The following is a 16,883-nucleotide window of genomic DNA, read 5'->3' on the forward strand; positions in this document are numbered from 1 at the left end:
TTGATTGAAGAGTATTTGTGATTCATCACAATAACAGCAATGATGAAACAAGGAACAGCTGATATGGATTGATAAAACAACAAAACATACCCCAACAACAATTGTTGTTGCTCGAGATCATTTTCATAAAAAATGTCGTTCTCTCGCCTTACTGAAACAAACGACATTCATGTGAGGGGTGTGTTGTCGTTTGAGGAGATGGAACGGCTCAGGCAATCTGTACGGAGTACTTTGATTTCAAAAGAAACATCCTTTTATCATGGAAAGGATATGAAGGAAGAACAAGAGAAAGCTTCCTCCCTGATGGCTCCTCTTCTTGAATCCAATCCGTATGTTGGTATTGCCTCACCTTTTCAGGCTGATCCAGAATTGAAAGAAGATATCATTCCCAAGTACTTGAGAGCTGCTAAGGAACAGATACTGGCCTCCGAAGGATGGAATGATCTTAAGAATGAAATAAGGAAGAGAGTTCAGACCGTTATTGATGAACAAATCGCACTGCGTACAGAAATATCGGATCATACACTTGAAACTGGTGGAGCTGTGCATATGACTTACTATCAACGTAAAAGAGCAAAGGAATTACTCAATAATTGTATTATTGATGATAAGAAGTACATGGATCTACTTGACGAGACTGGAAATTTGATGGCACAAAATTCAACTCTAAACTCGCTCTCGTACAGTCTGACCAGTAAGGTTGAGCCGCCACAGCAAGGACAGAAAAAGGAGTCGGAGGCAGTAATTGCCAAAATTTTAAGCTCGTATCCGTGGTCCGTGATGAGGCATAATCTTTCCAAATGTTTGCTTCACTCCTTTCCCAAGTCTGTTCGAAAAGTATTATGGAATGCAGCGTTTAAAGATGAGAATAACAAGGCATTGCTTGATGCATTCATGGAAAAGAAAAATTCTACTTCTGACACATCAATGCTTCCAAAAGCATATTATCAAATAATTGACGCAGTTGTGAAAAAGAAAGTAGAAGAGCATCCAATAATCAAAGAGTATAACGAAGGCAAACTCCTTAATGATGTACTCAAGGTAACTGTGGAATTTGTTCTTTATAGAATGAAAGCACCTGACGTGAATGACCTTTCTATGGTTGCGGACTTGGTGAATGTCGATCCAAATGAGCAACTAACAGAGGAGCTGAAAACAAAGGTCGTTATCAAGATCATTGAAAGATATTCGTCATACATTGTAGATATATTTGATTTATTTGCCTCTCTGTACGGATGGGAAGACGTAACCACAAAGTACGACCATCTTACTCCAGTACAATTTTACACAGAAAAGATATGCTCTTTAATAATCTATCAATTTGTGTCTACTTTTCAAATCGATCCATTTGAAGACCCTGAACTGTACTATAAGATGACAATTGTACCACAATCGATAGTTAGATCTTTTGCCCATGCCACAGAAAAGAAAGATATGACAATACTTTCCCATTTGAATTCACTATCAAATGGTATTGAAGACTTTTTGAAACCTGTCACCAGATTGTGCATTTCCTACTGTGACCACAGCGTGACATGCTTCTTAATTGAGCAGCTATTATTTTCAAATTTCAACAATGTTGTATTTGGCGTCTTTATGGCATCAATTGCATTGGCTCTCAGGCAACACGTGCTGAAATGTGAAACCTCTGTTTCGCTTCACACTCTTTGCAAAGCGAACTCGTCTGTCCTATTGGCGGATGCTTTGGTTGATATCATGGAAAATAACTTTAGAAAATATCTTCATGATGCATTGGGAGTAGATATTTACCCTAAAGAATTTGTTGAAATCACAGGATTATCACAAGAAAAAACAACACTCTTGTTTACTCAAGACACATCATCTCTGGCCCCTCCTGATAAGCTATCCTCCTTGAAGGCGGCTCTTCAACAAGAGCTAGATCAAAGAGATGAAAAAGAAATGCTATTCGTATGGAATGATATTTATGAAAAAATTGAAAAGGAAACCACTATTGACATTCCTTTCAAAGATGTCAATTATAGACTAACACTTCCATCTAAACGATCAAATATTTGGAAAGAAACCTCTTTCTATGATCTCTCTGAGACAATAATGCAGTTCTCCTCAAACAAATTGCTCTGTATTGAGTTGGCAAAGAAAAATATTTTAGAAGAATTCAAACAAGTAGTTTCACAACACGTAAAGGAGACAGGCATATTCAAGCCAAGCGATTTTTCTTCTGACATCGATAATGGATCTGTGATTGAAGTTGAGTATTCTTTTATGGGCCATACCTTCAAAACGAAATTTTTGGAAGAGCAATTACGAACGTCTGATTATGAGGCCATACTCGAAACGTTGAAAAATAGGCTAAAGCTATTGGACTCGTTTGCCTATGGAAGTGATGTTCAAGAGACAGCCATGAAATTTGCCAAGCACTTTGAACAAGAAGAGCGATCCAAACTTGAAAACTATCAAAAGGAGAAGGAGCAACGCTTATTGAAAATTACACAAGAGCTTGAGAATGAGAGCATGATATACTTTTCGAAAGTTCTTAAGCTGTCCATGAAAGGAGTTCAATTGTTCTTCAAAGGAACAGAGCAAGAGATTCAAAAAGTTGAGAAACTATGTCAGGAAGAGAAAGAAGAACGAGCTATTCGAAAAGAGGCCTTGGGTAGATCAATTAGCACATATGAATATAATCGGCTTCCAAAGAAGTACAAACAAAAGTACGACAAGGCAATTGAAAAGAAAAAAGCAGCGAATTCCCAAAAGGCAAAGAAATATGTTGGTATTTGGCAAAACACAACAAAGAATAAATAAAGATTCTCAACTATTTTCAAATCATTGTACATTTATCAATTTATTTACACCTGTGCAATGTTGAAAATTTGTTTGATTTGTCATTGATGTTTGGTGGAGATGTATTCTGGAGGAGTGGTTGAGTTGGTTAAATGTTTCTCGAATGTAAGATGGGCTGTAGGTAAAAACCTTGAATGTCTTTTCAGCTTGACGAGTGTGAAACCATTCTTTTGATAAAAGTTCACAGCTGCCACTTGAAGTGAGCTTGTAGATAGAACGATGGCGTTATATCCTTTTTCTTTGCTCCATTGAATGAGATGATTCAGCATTAAGGACGCTATTCCCTTTCGTCTCATGGAGTTCGCAACGCTCATTCGCTTCAGCTCGACACATCCTTCTGAATCATGTTTCTTTCGAACGCCGATAGTTCCAACAATTTCACCTGTAGAAGCTTTCTCAGCAACCCAGAAATGGTTGTCCTCATCCCAAATATAATATTTCATAATGTTAGCCATGTCACTATATTTAAATGACTGATAAATGTATGATCTTGCACTGTAATCAACATATTTCGATAGACCACAAAGTACAAGAATGATCGTACTTGTGCATAATATCACAGTGGAAAGAGCTGAATACAAAATGGTTGAAGCAGAGTTTGATAGTGACAGCCCAAAGAGTGAGTAATATGGATAATGGTTAACAATTGTGTGATTCTCATCTATGAAAAGCATTTTCAAAATTGCCACATGAATTCCAAAAGTCACTAAATAAAATAGTGACAGGAAACAAAAAACTTTAGCAATTCCAAAATAGTGAATAAATAAATAAAAGGTTTGTAAGTAGCTGGGTACAATAGACTTAATTCCTTCAACAAATATCCTGTTCACTTGTTTGTCATCAGTCTTGTAATTATAAGATCGAATAATTATTGTCTCATTATCATTGCATTTGTAAAAGGTTCGGTCAATGTCATTGGCTGGAGTAAGGTTTTCAGAAGTGTGCTCTTCTTGGTGTTTTTCGTCACCATTATTGGTAAGCATTGTTTTAAGATTATATTGTTCCGAGAGAGAAGCATCTTGTTCATTGTCATGCTCGTTTTCAAAACTTGGAAAATCATCCTCTTCAAAATGGCTTGAATTTGGCCTAATATTAAAACCTTCTTCATTCTCATCATTTCCATAATATTCATCAACGTCATTATCATGACCATATCTCTCTAGATCATTGTGTTGATGTTCTTGATGATCCGTCATGATACGGTAACAGTTGTTATTCCTTTCCGAAACTGGAGAATTTGAAGTATAAGCAGATTTCTGCCCAACACTAGTCATTTCAACTCCAGTCTTTATGACCGGCCCATGACAAGCTGTGCTTGAAGGTAACGATGATAACGGCGTCGATGAAGAATTGCCAAAATTCTTCATGGACGTTGCGAGTGGTACTGGTGGTGTTGCTGAGGAGAGATTTACGCTCTTTTTTTGATTCTTCAAAAAGGCTTGTTGTTGTTGGGATGGATTGAAAGTGAGCGTGGAAGAAGAATGAGGTTCTTCCTCAAGGTAGTGCTGATGATGATGATGGTTGTTGTTGTGTTTGTGGTGGTCGTTGGATGAACTTTTCAAAGAGCCAGAGTTATTGTTGTTGCCCCGTAGAGTACTCGTTGCTGTCGTTGTATGACCACTACTCGTACTTCCGTTGACATGAAATCCCTGTTGTTCTTGTTGATCATAGTAATAGTCGAGAGGAGATTCCTGATGGTAGCCATTCGTGTGGTTCATCATGATCACGGAATAGTGAGGGAGAGAGAGTGAAGCCAAATTCTTCTTTGGACTACTACTACTTGAGGTGGTAGTGAGTGGCTTACGAGATGAAACCTTTTCCGTATAGGCTATACGAGAAGGAATAGGTTCTTCCATCATTGTGAGGTTGTTGTTGTTTTTACAGAGGGTTGTTACAGGTCCGGGTTTTGAGTAGTGTTGGTACTGGGGATGATGGAAATTAATTGTGGAGGAGGTGGTAGCTTCCAACAAGGATTGTTGTTGTTGTGAGGAGTCAGATGATGAGTGAGCAATGTCGGATGATGACTTGATGTTATGTTCGCTATGATGATGATGATCAATTTGAATCATAGTAGAAAGAACTGGCGTTGTTACAGGCAATAGTCAACAAGGTTCATGGGAGTGATATTTGGGAATAGTAATGCTGAAGAGGAGGAACAAGTGAATGCTTTTTGTTGATTCTGTTGTGGATCAACAACAGAATGGATGATGAGATTCTTTGAGTTGGTGTGTGGTCTTTTCCGAATGGAACCAAGAGTCAGAAGATCCCGAGATGAATTCTTCAATGTGAAGTATCGAAAGCACTCTTTTGGTTTTTTCCTCTCTCGGTTTTGCCAAATGAAATTGACTTGTATCTGGTACTATGAAGACAACACGCGTTTCTATAAAACGTAAGCACCTCGAATGAAACTAGTTGTGTGTTAGTACTGACACTCAAGTTTGAACTTTTTCTTGTAATATTGAGGGGAAGCAATCAGTTTAGTTGGAAACTGTTCATCAATAATTTTTCGAAAACAACTTGCACATTTTCGTAATGGGATTTCTTTGCATGGACAACCATGAAGATTCAACAACTGTTTGCTTTCGAGTGTGTTGGTGAAAACGCTTCTTCAAAGAACAATTTCACGGCACTTTCTCCCTTTCCATCACCACACAACACAACGCAACACCTTGAGGGAATTTGTTAATAAAAATAGATCTTTAGATGGAAATCAAGAACACAAAAAAATGCTCAATAATAGTGGCTCGGGTGTGCAAGTTGTATTACCATCATCATCTTCCGCATCGGTGAATGGACTCAAAAACTATTACATTGCCAAGATCCAAGAGAAGGAAATTGTTTTACGAGATAAAATTGAAAATTTGAGACGATTACAAGCACAGAGAAACGAGTTGAACGGTCGTGTTCGGAGTTTAAAAGAAGAATTACAACAATTGCAAGAACCTGGAAGCCATGTAGGTGAAGTGGTTAAAGTAATGGGTAAAAAGAAGGTTCTTATTAAGATCAGTCAAGAAGGAAAATATATTGTAGATATTGATAAATCCATAGAGTTAAAAGATTTGACACCAGGTGTGAGAGTTGCTCTTAGAAATGATTCGTATGCCCTTCATAAGATCCTTCCAAACAAGATCGATCCATTGGTAAGCTTAATGAAAGTTGAAAAAGTCCCAGATGCTACCTATGAAATGGTCGGAGGTCTCGACGAGCAAATCAAAGAAATCAAGGAAGTGATCGAGCTTCCAATCAAACATCCAGAGCTTTTTGAAAGTTTGGGTATTGCTCAACCAAAGGGAGTAATTATGTATGGACCTCCTGGTACGGGTAAGGTATGTATCGAAATGATTGTAGTATTTAATCATTGTGTTGACAACAAATATTTACAAAATTACATCTTGACATATTTTAATTGCAAATTATAATTCAACAATTATCATCATGCAATTTGTCATATTTGTGATTACCAATTATTATCACACAGACCTTGCTGGCAAGAGCCGTTGCGCACCACACAGATTGTACTTTTATTCGTGTCTCTGGTTCTGAATTGGTTCAGAAATATATCGGTGAGGGAAGTAAGATGGTGAGAGAATTGTTTGTCATGGCTCGTGAGCACGCTCCATCCATTATTTTCATGGACGAAATTGACAGCATTGGTAGCACGCGTACAGAAGGAGGAAAGGGAGGTGGTGACAGCGAAGTTCAAAGAACCATGTTGGAATTGTTGAATCAATTGGATGGCTTTGAATCTACTCAAAATATTAAGATTATCATGGCTACAAATCGTATCGACATTTTAGATCCAGCTCTTTTGAGACCTGGTAGAATTGATCGTAAGATTGAATTCCCAAATCCAAACGAGCTGGCCAGATTGGACATTCTCAAGATTCACTCCAGAAGAATGAACCTCACTCGTGGCATAAACTTGAGAAAGATTGCATCCATGCTTGGAGGTGCATCTGGAGCTGAAATCAAAGCTACTTGTACAGAGGCTGGTATGTTTGCTCTTCGTGAAAGACGTGTGCACGTGACTCAGGAAGACTTAGAATTGGCTGTTGCCAAGGTCATGAAGAGAGGAGACGAGAGTAATATGAGCTTTAAGAAGTTATTCAAATAAACACAAAGCAGTACGTTATTTTGTTTCATCAATGAGTTCAGCCTGTCCACTAAACGAAAGAGGATCGAAAATTGAAAAGTTGCGGGCATCCAGGCTGGTTTTGGCTAGCCTCTCGTATTTTTTACAACGGGAAAAAGTGGCTCCAAATTTTTAAAGGCGAGCCTCTGCTCAACGGCCGTTACATGTTTTGATCATACTGAACCTGCCGTTAAAATTTTTCAGGCTATCACAACAAATTCTCTCACGCAACAAAAAAGAAACAACAACACCAGCATACACACTCACACCATGGCAGGCAAGAAAGGAGGAAAGAAGAAGGACAGCAACGCACCAAAGAAACCCAAGACTGCATACTTTTTATTCTGTGATGACAAGAGAGAAGAAGCCAAACAATCTCTCGGAGGTGGAAAGAGCGCCTCTGAAGTAAGCAAACTCTTGGGACAATGGTGGGGAGAACTCTCTGATGCTGCCAAGAAGCCTTACAATGACAGATATAAGGTTGCTCTCGAACAACACAAGAAGGAAATGGAAACCTACAAGAAGAACAAACCAGAATCATCATCAGAGGAAGAAGAATCCGATGAAGAAGGTAGCAAGAAGAGAAAGAGAGGAAAGAAGACCAAGAAGGACAAGGATGCTCCAAAGAGACCACTCACTTCATACATGCTCTTCTCTCAGGACAAGAGAAAGGAAATTTTGGAATCCAACCCAGACTTGAAGGTCACCGAAGTAGCCAAGCACGTTGGTGCTTTATGGAAGAAACTCAGCGATGAGGAAAAGAAGCCATACAATGACAAGGCTGCCAAACTGAAGAAGGAATATGAGGTTGAAAAGGCCAATTATGATGCTACTCATGGTGGATCAAGTAGTAAATCGCCTGCCAAAAAGAAGAAGAAGGCTGAATCCGAGGAAGAGTCTGAATCTGAAGAGGAATCGGAAGAAAGTGATTAAGCGAATAATTAACTTATTTGTGTAAACTATTCACCCCTAAATTAAACCCTAAGTGTAGATATTTAAGTCATTTCTCCGTACTGAGTTGTGGATTTGTTGTGTGTGAGCCATCGTGGATGATGTAGCAATTGCTTGAAAAATCAATCGTGTTTGGTATGAGAACATGATTTATTTCATAATCCTGATGAAATCGTCAACAGAAATCTTGCCGTCCTTGTCCTTGTCTGCCATATTCATGACTTGCTGCACTTGTGCATCGCTCACATCTTCTCCGAGTTTATGAAGCATTTCTTTCACTGAAGTGTCGTTTCACCAGTAGTAACGAGATTCAAAGATGATAGTTATCAAATCAACAGATTGAGGCTTGAAACTCCATTAAATTGTACTTACAGTCTTCAACACCAATGAAGCCATCGCCATCGGAGTCAAACAATTTGAAAGAGGCCCTTAAGGATTCCTCTCCACCATCACACGAACAAAACATTATTTTCAAAAAGGCATGAAAATCGACGTTCTCTCCAATACCCATCTCTATCAGCAAATCATGAAGATCCTGCTCATTCATGGAGGCTCCCAAACTCTTCATGACCATCATAATTTCTGCTGTTTCAATGACTCCATCTCCGTTCTTATCATACATTCTAAAGGCTTTGCGATAGATTTCCAATTGTTCGGGAGGAAGCCTTGATTCAATCTCTTCAATGCTCACTTCTGTTTGCCTTAACATTTTTTTATGAATCTTGGAGTTGAAAGGCTGTCCAAATATTCAAAACTCAAGTTCTGGTTCGTGTGTTGTAACTACTACAACAGTAGAGGAACGTAGTAGTCATTAAGGCGCCTCTTCCTAAAGCAAATGGTTGATGATGATCCAACTCTCTCTTATGGAAATTGCTTCTTGTTCGAGTATGCTATGGTGGAGATTCGATGATAACAGAATAAATTCAAACAAAAAATATGCTTCAAGACTGTGATGATTTGCAACGACGAAAAGTAGACAATCATGATACTGGAGAGATGTCATGGCAGAGTAATGATTCCTCATGTATGAATAATAGCCTGCATTCAAAAGAAGAGAGGAATGATGAATTTCAAAATTTCATTTCATATTTTCCAGTTCCGAATTTTGCCAAATACTTTTCGTTGGATGATTTCGTCAAAGATGACGATACAAAAATTGAAAATTTCATAAATAGTGTTGCCTTTTGGGAGGGAAGGTTTGCCAATGCCAATGGTGTTGGTTTGAATTGTGCAACAGGATTGACTTATGATGGTAGGATTTGAAAATCATGTACTTGGAAATTCTTATTTTCTATTTAACAAATTCAAATGTTGTGTCATGGAATAGGTCATCAAATTGACCATAGTACATCCGATATTCACGATCCAGTAAGTGATATTTTGTCATTTTTTAGGTTACATGAGAGTATGGAATTAATGTCACAAAATCAAAGTTACATGAATTTTCTTCTCCAGCAAAAGAGGCTCTTCATTTAAATATGATTGCTTTGGCTTTAGACGGAAATCCTACGGCTAGATTATTCTTTGAACATTCACAAATCATTATTGAAAAACTTGTTAATGAGAATGGAAAAAGGGCGAGTACAGAATCTTTGCTGCCAATGAAATTACACTTGACACCCAATACTGAAACCTACTTACTGGACCTTTTAGAACGAAAATTCGATAGCTATGAAACGTTTGATAAGAAGTATCCAGGCTTTGGCTCCCTGTTACCATGGTTTAAAGTTAAAGACGATGGAGCTGATCCACAACCCGATTGGGCAAGTAGAATTCCCTCACTAGACAATGGCCAATTTATTTGGTCTCTTCTTGCTCTGGAACATGTATTGATGAACACAAGCAATTTCTTGAGCGAGAATGTTGCAAATCAGCAGAACATTTTGAGACGACAAGCATTGGCCACAAGAATTCTAGAGAAAATTAAAAAAATCAAAAAGACCACAGTGACGATGTTTTATCATGGAGATGGAAAAGTTAGAGCTATTGCATACATTAAGGATATTTATGGTGATCCTTTAAATGCCTCTAATTACAAAGGAAATGGTAAATCATTCATCAATGACCCTTACGAAGGAGAAATGATGACGACGTTTATGGCACTCATGTGTCGTTGGAAAGAAATGGGATACGACGAAGAGGAGGGAGAAAAAATTTGGAAATTCAAACAATCAAAATTGAAACGAACTATTTACAAATCCAAGTTATTTGGAGACATACCAGTGGAAGAGGGTTACTGGTATAGTTCACATGAAAAATGGAAATACCTAGTATTACCTTACCTAGATAGTGATATCAATCGGCGAGTTTTCATGAACGGAGAGAAAGCAAGATTAATTCATTCTATTGAAAATAACATTCCTGGTTTATTTGCGAGTGTGACGAAACCAACAACTCATGGTAGATATTATCCTAAATATGCGAGCGAATGTGGAATACCATCAATTTCCTGTCAGAAAGTTCTCTTTGAAAATATTGTCACTCCATATGCATCATTTCCCACAATTCTTGCTCACAGAAATGTCGGTCTTGCATGGTATTGGATGATGTTAAAAGGAAGCAAAATGCAAGGCCTCTACGGCAGCACTGAGTCCATTACAGCGAATGGAAAGAAAATTTGTCCAGTTCTTACTTGGGACTCTAAAATCACAACTGTGGTCGCTATTTGTGGAGGCGTCTCAAAGTTCACACGTGAATTTATGAAAAAACAAGGTCTCTATGACAAATTTATATCTACCATTAATCGAGAATGGGGAGCAGTATTTAATGATGGGAATGAGCAAAACGAATTCAATGACTCACAATTTACCGCCACTGAAGACATTTCATTCACCAAGTTGCTTCCACAGAAATTTCTGCCGAAAAGTCCAAGAGAGTTTGATTTTGTACAAACCACGAAATCAGAGAAAGAGAATGGAAAGAGCAAAAAGATCAAGTAGAATTTGAACCACCAACAATGATGATGATGATCACATGAAAATTAATTCAATCCTAATAATGAGAACAACAACAAGAATTTATTTCAAAATGTGCAAGAACAGAGCCGTCTCGTCATGAATTTCACAGCACTTTACTGTGGCAGGCTGGCATACATATGGTTTTTGAAATGAATTGCAGTTTCTGTTCCCTCAGTATATACATTAAATATACGGACAGGAAACAGGGAAGCTTGTCACCTGCAGAACTTCTTCCTTTACCATGTCGTCTAGAAAATGCTGCCCTTTGTTTCTTGATGTGTATTCAATATGAATGATCTTCACTTGGAATGAAACAAAGGGCAGCACTATGGTTCTACTGCAAGCAGGAGCAACTTCATTGCAGTAGGTTTCTTTAATTTTTTTTGTACAAGAGACAATCTTTTCTGAATTCGCGCGTCGACGGGATGTATTTATCTATTTTTCGACATGTATGCCTCAATAAATGAAAGTGGCAATTCGAAGAGTAAATTTACAAGTGTTTGATTTTTTGTACAACATGTTGATCGTGAATTCAAAAGAGACTGTCGATGCAATGGAATACAAAACTACATGACCAAACAACCGCTATGGCGTTTAAAATTTTCGTTTGCTGGACATTTCAAATGTCGAAGAGCTCTGATTTCAGAAATGGTTGCATTGGAATGCAGGACTGTCATCTCCATTTTGGTATACTGCAACTCGTGGTAGGTATTGGGTAACAATTCTTGTGCCAAATAGCCATAATGAAGCATCCAAAAGCTTACCCCTATGGTACGCTCGTTTTGACAATTCTGCTTCTCACAGAAGGACGCTTGTAGCTCTGTAAACTCGGATTGAACTCCATACCAATATTGAGCAAATCGAGAAGGTTCCATGCTCGCACGTGATTTCAATACAATTCCAGGAACATCATTTGGGTATGGAGGTGCAATTATTCGTACCAGGTAAAATTTCAATAACAGCAAATCAAAGTCATCCGAAATCATTCTCCATCCCATTTGTTGTAAAATAGGACCCATTTCAAGGACACGATCTTCTTTTGAGAATTGATAATGATCAAAGTAACATTTCTTCATGGTTCTGAAAGCGTTAGCTCCATGCTGTACATGAAAATCGAGCTTTATGCATGTACTGAATTCGAGTGTGTGTGAGAGAATTCCTCGATGCACGACGGAGCCATTGATTTCATTCTTCATTTCATTCGTTGCAATTGTGTATAATTCAATAAATCGATCTTTATAGGAGGTAGATTCCTTTACATGTTCTTTAAGCTGAGGTGTGAAGGATTCAGTTGTGGATGATTGTGTGATGCTGTCGTCGATTGGCTGGTCATGACGTTCCACATGGTTTTTTTGAACAAATTTTTCAAATATTAAAAACATCTTTTCAAATATCGTGTTTGAATACAATTCAAAAGTTTGATAACTAATTCTCCATGCCCGAACGAGCGAAATAATATCTTTCATATTGCAATAATGAAAGACAATGAGCATGGAATCATGAGAAATGTGGTGTGACATTTTTTTCCAATCATGTTCTCAAGTTCTCAGAACACTCGATCGACCTGTCCATTTAAAGTATTTAATATTTACAAAAATTACAAATCCATTTCCAATACATCAGTGGTTTCTTTTTCATTCTTTACCACTTGTTTCTTGTTGACCTTCTTATCAGTAGTCAATTTTCCAATAAGGTCAGCATTACCCTTATTTCTTGTGAGAGCATATTCGACAGTGTGAGCAACATAGTTACCACAATCTCTCTTGGCAATAGGAGCGTCAAGGAGGAAGTCTGGAATTCCAAAGGAATCAACCAAGGAGACAGCATGTACTCTCAATTCCTCACACAACCATTCAACCATGTTTTGAATGGCTGAGAATTTGTTTCTCTTGATGAGATCCAAAAAGTCTCCAATATTCTTGACCATGGTGTGTAAAGCAAACAAATCTGCACACAACTTGAGAATATGCTTCAATTCTGGATCAGTGACTTGCTCAATTTCATTGATGAAATCTTGAAGAGCAACTTGTTCAACATATGCTCTACCGAGACGAATTAACTTTGGAAGAGATTCGTTAAAGGCATGGAAGAGACCTTGTTTCTTCTTCTTGCTGTTAATTTCAACAGCACATTCACCAAGAAGTTTGGCAGTTCTGTATTCAAAGGCTTGGAGATGGAAGTCTGAATTTCTCAAATGCTTCTTTGAGGCAAATCTTGTAATGACTGGATTACGTTTGGAGAGAAGACCACCTACTTCCTTTCTCAAGTAGCTAATGCTGTCAGCAATAACGTCACCCTTGAATTGTTTGCCGAATTGTTTCAACAAGTAGCCTCCCAATTGCTGGATAAGGACAGTGTTATCACCTTCAAAGGTTTGGAATACATCATGGTCATCTCTCACAGATCCCAATCGATTGTAAGCAGAGTATGCATGTCCACCACACATTTCTCTGAGTGTTTGTAAATTTTCTTGAGTGTCCCAAGACATGACTGCTTTAACACCAGCAGCGAGAGCGTGAACTTCGTGCAACTCTTCATCAGAGACCTTTTCGACATGCAATCTACAGTACTTCTTCATGACCTTTCTCTTAATGAATTCATAGGCATAGCATGATGCAATGATTGGCATGAGCTTAATCTTGTGAGACTTGTAATCAAGAATTGGTTGTTCTGGTAAATCCTTTCCAGGACCGAATTGACATCTTTGATTGGCATAACGAGTAGCAACCATACATGCAGCTCTTCGAGCACCGAGAGATCCAGCAATAAGTGTAACTCTACCAGTGATCAATTCACCCAACACTGCTGCAAATCTTCTGTCTGGATTTTCATAATCTGACTTGTATGTCTTGGTTGTGAGGTCAATGCCACCAAATCGATCCAACAAATTGTCATATGGAACACGAACGTTGGTGAACTCGAGGAAACCGTTATCGATACCATGGAGTCTGTTCACAAAATAATGAGGACCACATGTGTGATTAACATTCATGTACAAAAATTAATAAGGTCAACAACAATAGTTATAAGATCAAAACAATTTGAACATACCCAATCTTGTCACCACAGTCACCAGCAATGACACCTGGCATTAATTTTCCAGTCTCTTGATCTCTAATTGGGCATAAGAATGCGTGAACACCATAGTCCTTACCCTTAAGGATCAATCTTGCAAACACAGTGGCCATGACACCATGACATGCTGCATTACCTAGCCAATACTTGAGAGCACCCTTATTTGGAGTGTTAAGGATGAATTCATTGGTATTTTCATCAAAGGTGGCAGTAGTTTGAAGTTGGCGAACGTTGGATCCATGCTCAATCTCTGTCATGGCGAACATACCAGGTAATTCCAAATTCTCAGCTCTCTTCAAATATTTATCATGATGTTTCTTAGTACCCAAGTTGAGAATACTTCCTGTGAATAAGACCAATTGAACTCCCATCTTGACATTGGCAGAAGTCTCAATAAGATTAGTACCCTCGAGTCTAGATAAAAGACCCTCAGGATCTTTCTTAATATCAGAGATACGGAAGAGTCCTGATTTACACAAGTAAGCAACTTGTTGCAAGGTGACCTCTCTTGCTTCTTCCTTTGGCATGTTAGTCGTCTTTTTGAGCAAGAGTGGAGTGTCAAGGAATTTGTGAATGGTTCTCTTGTCTCGTCCTCCATTCAAGAATGTAATCATCTTCTTGACATCAAAGGTGTGAGTATAATTGTATGAAATGCTGCTATAACGATCATTCTCTTCATTGGGATACGTATAAGTGGCATAGGAATAATGAGTCGATGCACTTTGACTGGATGGGGCTGTTCCACTGCAATTTTGGTGCTCAATCAAGACTGGCAATTCTTGATGATGATCCTCCAATGAGGAGGTAGCAGAGTTCGGAATCAGGTGATTCAAGTGTACATTCAAACGTCTATTGGCAGAAACGGTATTCTTTTGCATCATGATGATGGTATTGGTACAAGATCGGAAAGATGAATTCAAAGAGGTAATAATAATTGGAGGCAGTAGATAATTTGAACCTTCAAAGAGAGTAGTAACGGCTATTTGAAAGTACAAGTGTACAAATCAGTCTGACAGGGTGTTGTTGCAGCAGAAATAGAAGGACACCAAACAATGAAGGCTTGATACAACAATAAAAAGAAGAAGACCACCAACACACTCAGGGTTGTCTCTAACGATTTTTTTAGCGATGATTTCTTTTGAAATGGCCATCAAACAACAAGAACGAATGACGAAAAGGAGAATAGGAGAAAACAAGTTGTGCTGTGGTTGCGAAAGCAGCTTATTGGGGCTGAAATGCAGATTACAAAATTTCGTTTTTTACCCAAATTTGAATTAAGGAAACACTTTGTAAATTGCTTTTTTTGTGGTGTCGACACGCGGTGAGTTTTGTATGTGGGTTTGTCTTTTGGTAACTCAAAGGACTTATTCACATTACACACAAAAGAGAAAGCAGTCAATATTGGAAACACGTTTGTTTTGATGAAAGAGTTAATTTATTACACTTATGCATTGATGCCTTTCAAAATAGAGTCTGTCACATTGGAAATAGATTGAAGTGTTGATCTAATGGTGGAATCCCAAACTTGCAAGTTCTCTGATCCGCTTTCAAAGTAGATAATGTTATCAATTTGATCAATTGATCCAGGCATACGTTCTTCAGAAATCATCTTGGAAGCAATCTTTTCAGCTTCAGCAGCAGAAATTCTGAGCAATGTTCCCAATTCATCGAATGTGATGTTGTTATAGATTTTGCTTGCAGCTAATAAATTATGTTCAATAATGGAGCTTTCGAGGGTGGTCTTTCCTTGAGCATCAGTAGCCTTATGGTGCTCTTTCAAGTGCTTTTCAATAGCTTTAACTTCGTGAGGGCGAAGAATTCTACCCAAAAACATCTTTTCCAAAGCAGAAAATAATTCCAAATGAGCACAACGTTCATCTCTGAAAAGTGTTGCTAAAACACGAGAACGATCTGGTCCGGCCTTTGCCAAAATTGCACAAACAGCAGCATTGTTCAATACAGCCAATTGCTCATCTTCAATGACCAAGCTACTTGTTTTATAGTAACGACGAGCTGCGGTCAAAAAGTCTCTCTTCAAATCGGAAAGTGTTGCAAAGCAAAAACTGTGCATGACTTGCAAGTTGCGATCACTAACTTCATCGACATAATGAGCAACCTTGTTGATAAAAGTTTCAGCGTAGGCACTTTCACCAGCTCCCAAATAAAGTTGAGCAACTTCCAAACTCAAAGCTACACCAGCATTTGTGTCATTTTGTAAAACAGCGTCAAAATCAATGGGTGTAAGTTGTTGTGCTGCTTTCACAAAATCTTGATTGACCTCTCTGATATCTCTTGAAAGTTGTTTTCTGATGGTAATGTTAGCATCAAAGAATGTAGAGTTTGCCAATGGTCTAATGAGTTCAATAGTCTCTTCAGCAATCTTCATTCTTAACTTTGGATCTTCAATTGTAGAAATTTCATTGGCATAGGCATCCATTGCTTGTCTACTGACAATGGTTGGAATATTGCTGTCAGAAACTATTGACAAGAATCAATAATGGAAGATCAATATTGATAGTGATAGTTGTTGTTTGGTTGTTATGTTCCCACACACGAGGGTGAAGGATTGTAAAAGTTGTACATGATTAAATGTTATGAACGGATCATCATTGTCAAGGTAAGAGAACCATAGATTTACATTTTAGATCGTATCATCACGATAAATGTCATCATCAAAATACGGAAGATCAACAAATAATTCCCCGTAAAATTTAGATCTACACACAGCAAATCATCACCTCCCATTACTTACTATGCTTTACCAAGTCAATCAAGCCTTGTTTATCACCCTTGCTGACCTTTTCCTTGATGTACTTTTGATACTCGGCAACACGCTTCTCAGTATCGGTGATGGATGCAATGGATGAGAGACTGCTCATTTTTGTTTGTGGATGGAAAAGTAAAAATAACCTAGCCAGTTGTCGAGGTACAAAAGAACGGCAGCT

General features: G+C 38.2%; 9 protein-coding genes across 9 annotated transcripts; 4 read left to right on the forward strand and 5 right to left on the reverse strand.

Moving 5' to 3' along the window:
• Nucleotides 1-132: 132 nt before the first annotated feature.
• C9374_005843 (uncharacterized protein) lies at nucleotides 133-2,784 on the forward strand (the record flags this gene model as incomplete). The annotated part of the gene is made up of 1 exon (XM_044695638.1): nucleotides 133-2,784. The coding sequence occupies one exon, from the start codon at nucleotides 133-135 to the stop codon at nucleotides 2,782-2,784; it is 2,652 nt and encodes an 883-aa protein (XP_044547730.1).
• An 80-nt stretch (nucleotides 2,785-2,864) lies between these two features.
• On the reverse strand, nucleotides 2,865-4,682 carry C9374_005844 (uncharacterized protein; the record flags this gene model as incomplete). The annotated part of the gene is made up of 1 exon (XM_044695639.1): nucleotides 2,865-4,682. One exon carries the CDS (start codon nucleotides 4,680-4,682, stop codon nucleotides 2,865-2,867), a length of 1,818 nt encoding a protein of 605 aa, XP_044547731.1.
• Nucleotides 4,683-5,549: 867 nt separating this feature from the next.
• On the forward strand, nucleotides 5,550-6,937 carry C9374_005845 (uncharacterized protein; the record flags this gene model as incomplete). The annotated part of the gene is made up of 2 exons (XM_044695640.1): nucleotides 5,550-6,149; nucleotides 6,302-6,937. 2 exons carry the CDS (start codon nucleotides 5,550-5,552, stop codon nucleotides 6,935-6,937), a joined length of 1,236 nt encoding a protein of 411 aa, XP_044547732.1.
• A 288-nt stretch (nucleotides 6,938-7,225) lies between these two features.
• Nucleotides 7,226-7,888, forward strand: C9374_005846 (uncharacterized protein; the record flags this gene model as incomplete). Its single annotated transcript, XM_044695641.1, has 1 exon — nucleotides 7,226-7,888. One exon carries the CDS (start codon nucleotides 7,226-7,228, stop codon nucleotides 7,886-7,888), a length of 663 nt encoding a protein of 220 aa, XP_044547733.1.
• A 168-nt stretch (nucleotides 7,889-8,056) lies between these two features.
• Nucleotides 8,057-8,615, reverse strand: C9374_005847 (uncharacterized protein; the record flags this gene model as incomplete). Its single annotated transcript, XM_044695642.1, has 2 exons — nucleotides 8,057-8,184; nucleotides 8,279-8,615. 2 exons carry the CDS (start codon nucleotides 8,613-8,615, stop codon nucleotides 8,057-8,059), a joined length of 465 nt encoding a protein of 154 aa, XP_044547734.1.
• Nucleotides 8,616-8,842: 227 nt separating this feature from the next.
• Nucleotides 8,843-10,845, forward strand: C9374_005848 (uncharacterized protein; the record flags this gene model as incomplete). The annotated part of the gene is made up of 3 exons (XM_044695643.1): nucleotides 8,843-9,158; nucleotides 9,234-9,274; nucleotides 9,340-10,845. The coding sequence occupies 3 exons, from the start codon at nucleotides 8,843-8,845 to the stop codon at nucleotides 10,843-10,845; spliced, it is 1,863 nt and encodes a 620-aa protein (XP_044547735.1).
• Nucleotides 10,846-11,429: 584 nt separating this feature from the next.
• Nucleotides 11,430-12,383, reverse strand: C9374_005849 (uncharacterized protein; the record flags this gene model as incomplete). The annotated part of the gene is made up of 1 exon (XM_044695644.1): nucleotides 11,430-12,383. The coding sequence occupies one exon, from the start codon at nucleotides 12,381-12,383 to the stop codon at nucleotides 11,430-11,432; it is 954 nt and encodes a 317-aa protein (XP_044547736.1).
• Nucleotides 12,384-12,460: 77 nt separating this feature from the next.
• On the reverse strand, nucleotides 12,461-14,819 carry C9374_005850 (uncharacterized protein; the record flags this gene model as incomplete). Its single annotated transcript, XM_044695646.1, has 2 exons — nucleotides 12,461-13,811; nucleotides 13,915-14,819. 2 exons carry the CDS (start codon nucleotides 14,817-14,819, stop codon nucleotides 12,461-12,463), a joined length of 2,256 nt encoding a protein of 751 aa, XP_044547737.1.
• Nucleotides 14,820-15,382: 563 nt separating this feature from the next.
• C9374_005851 (uncharacterized protein) lies at nucleotides 15,383-16,817 on the reverse strand (the record flags this gene model as incomplete). The annotated part of the gene is made up of 2 exons (XM_044695647.1): nucleotides 15,383-16,416; nucleotides 16,691-16,817. 2 exons carry the CDS (start codon nucleotides 16,815-16,817, stop codon nucleotides 15,383-15,385), a joined length of 1,161 nt encoding a protein of 386 aa, XP_044547738.1.
• Nucleotides 16,818-16,883: the final 66 nt, after the last annotated feature.

The sequence above is a fragment of the Naegleria lovaniensis genome, assembly GCF_003324165.1.
Source record: "Naegleria lovaniensis strain ATCC 30569 chromosome Unknown tig025, whole genome shotgun sequence".
NCBI classification, from domain to species: domain Eukaryota; phylum Heterolobosea; class Eutetramitea; order Acrasida; family Naegleriidae; genus Naegleria; species Naegleria lovaniensis.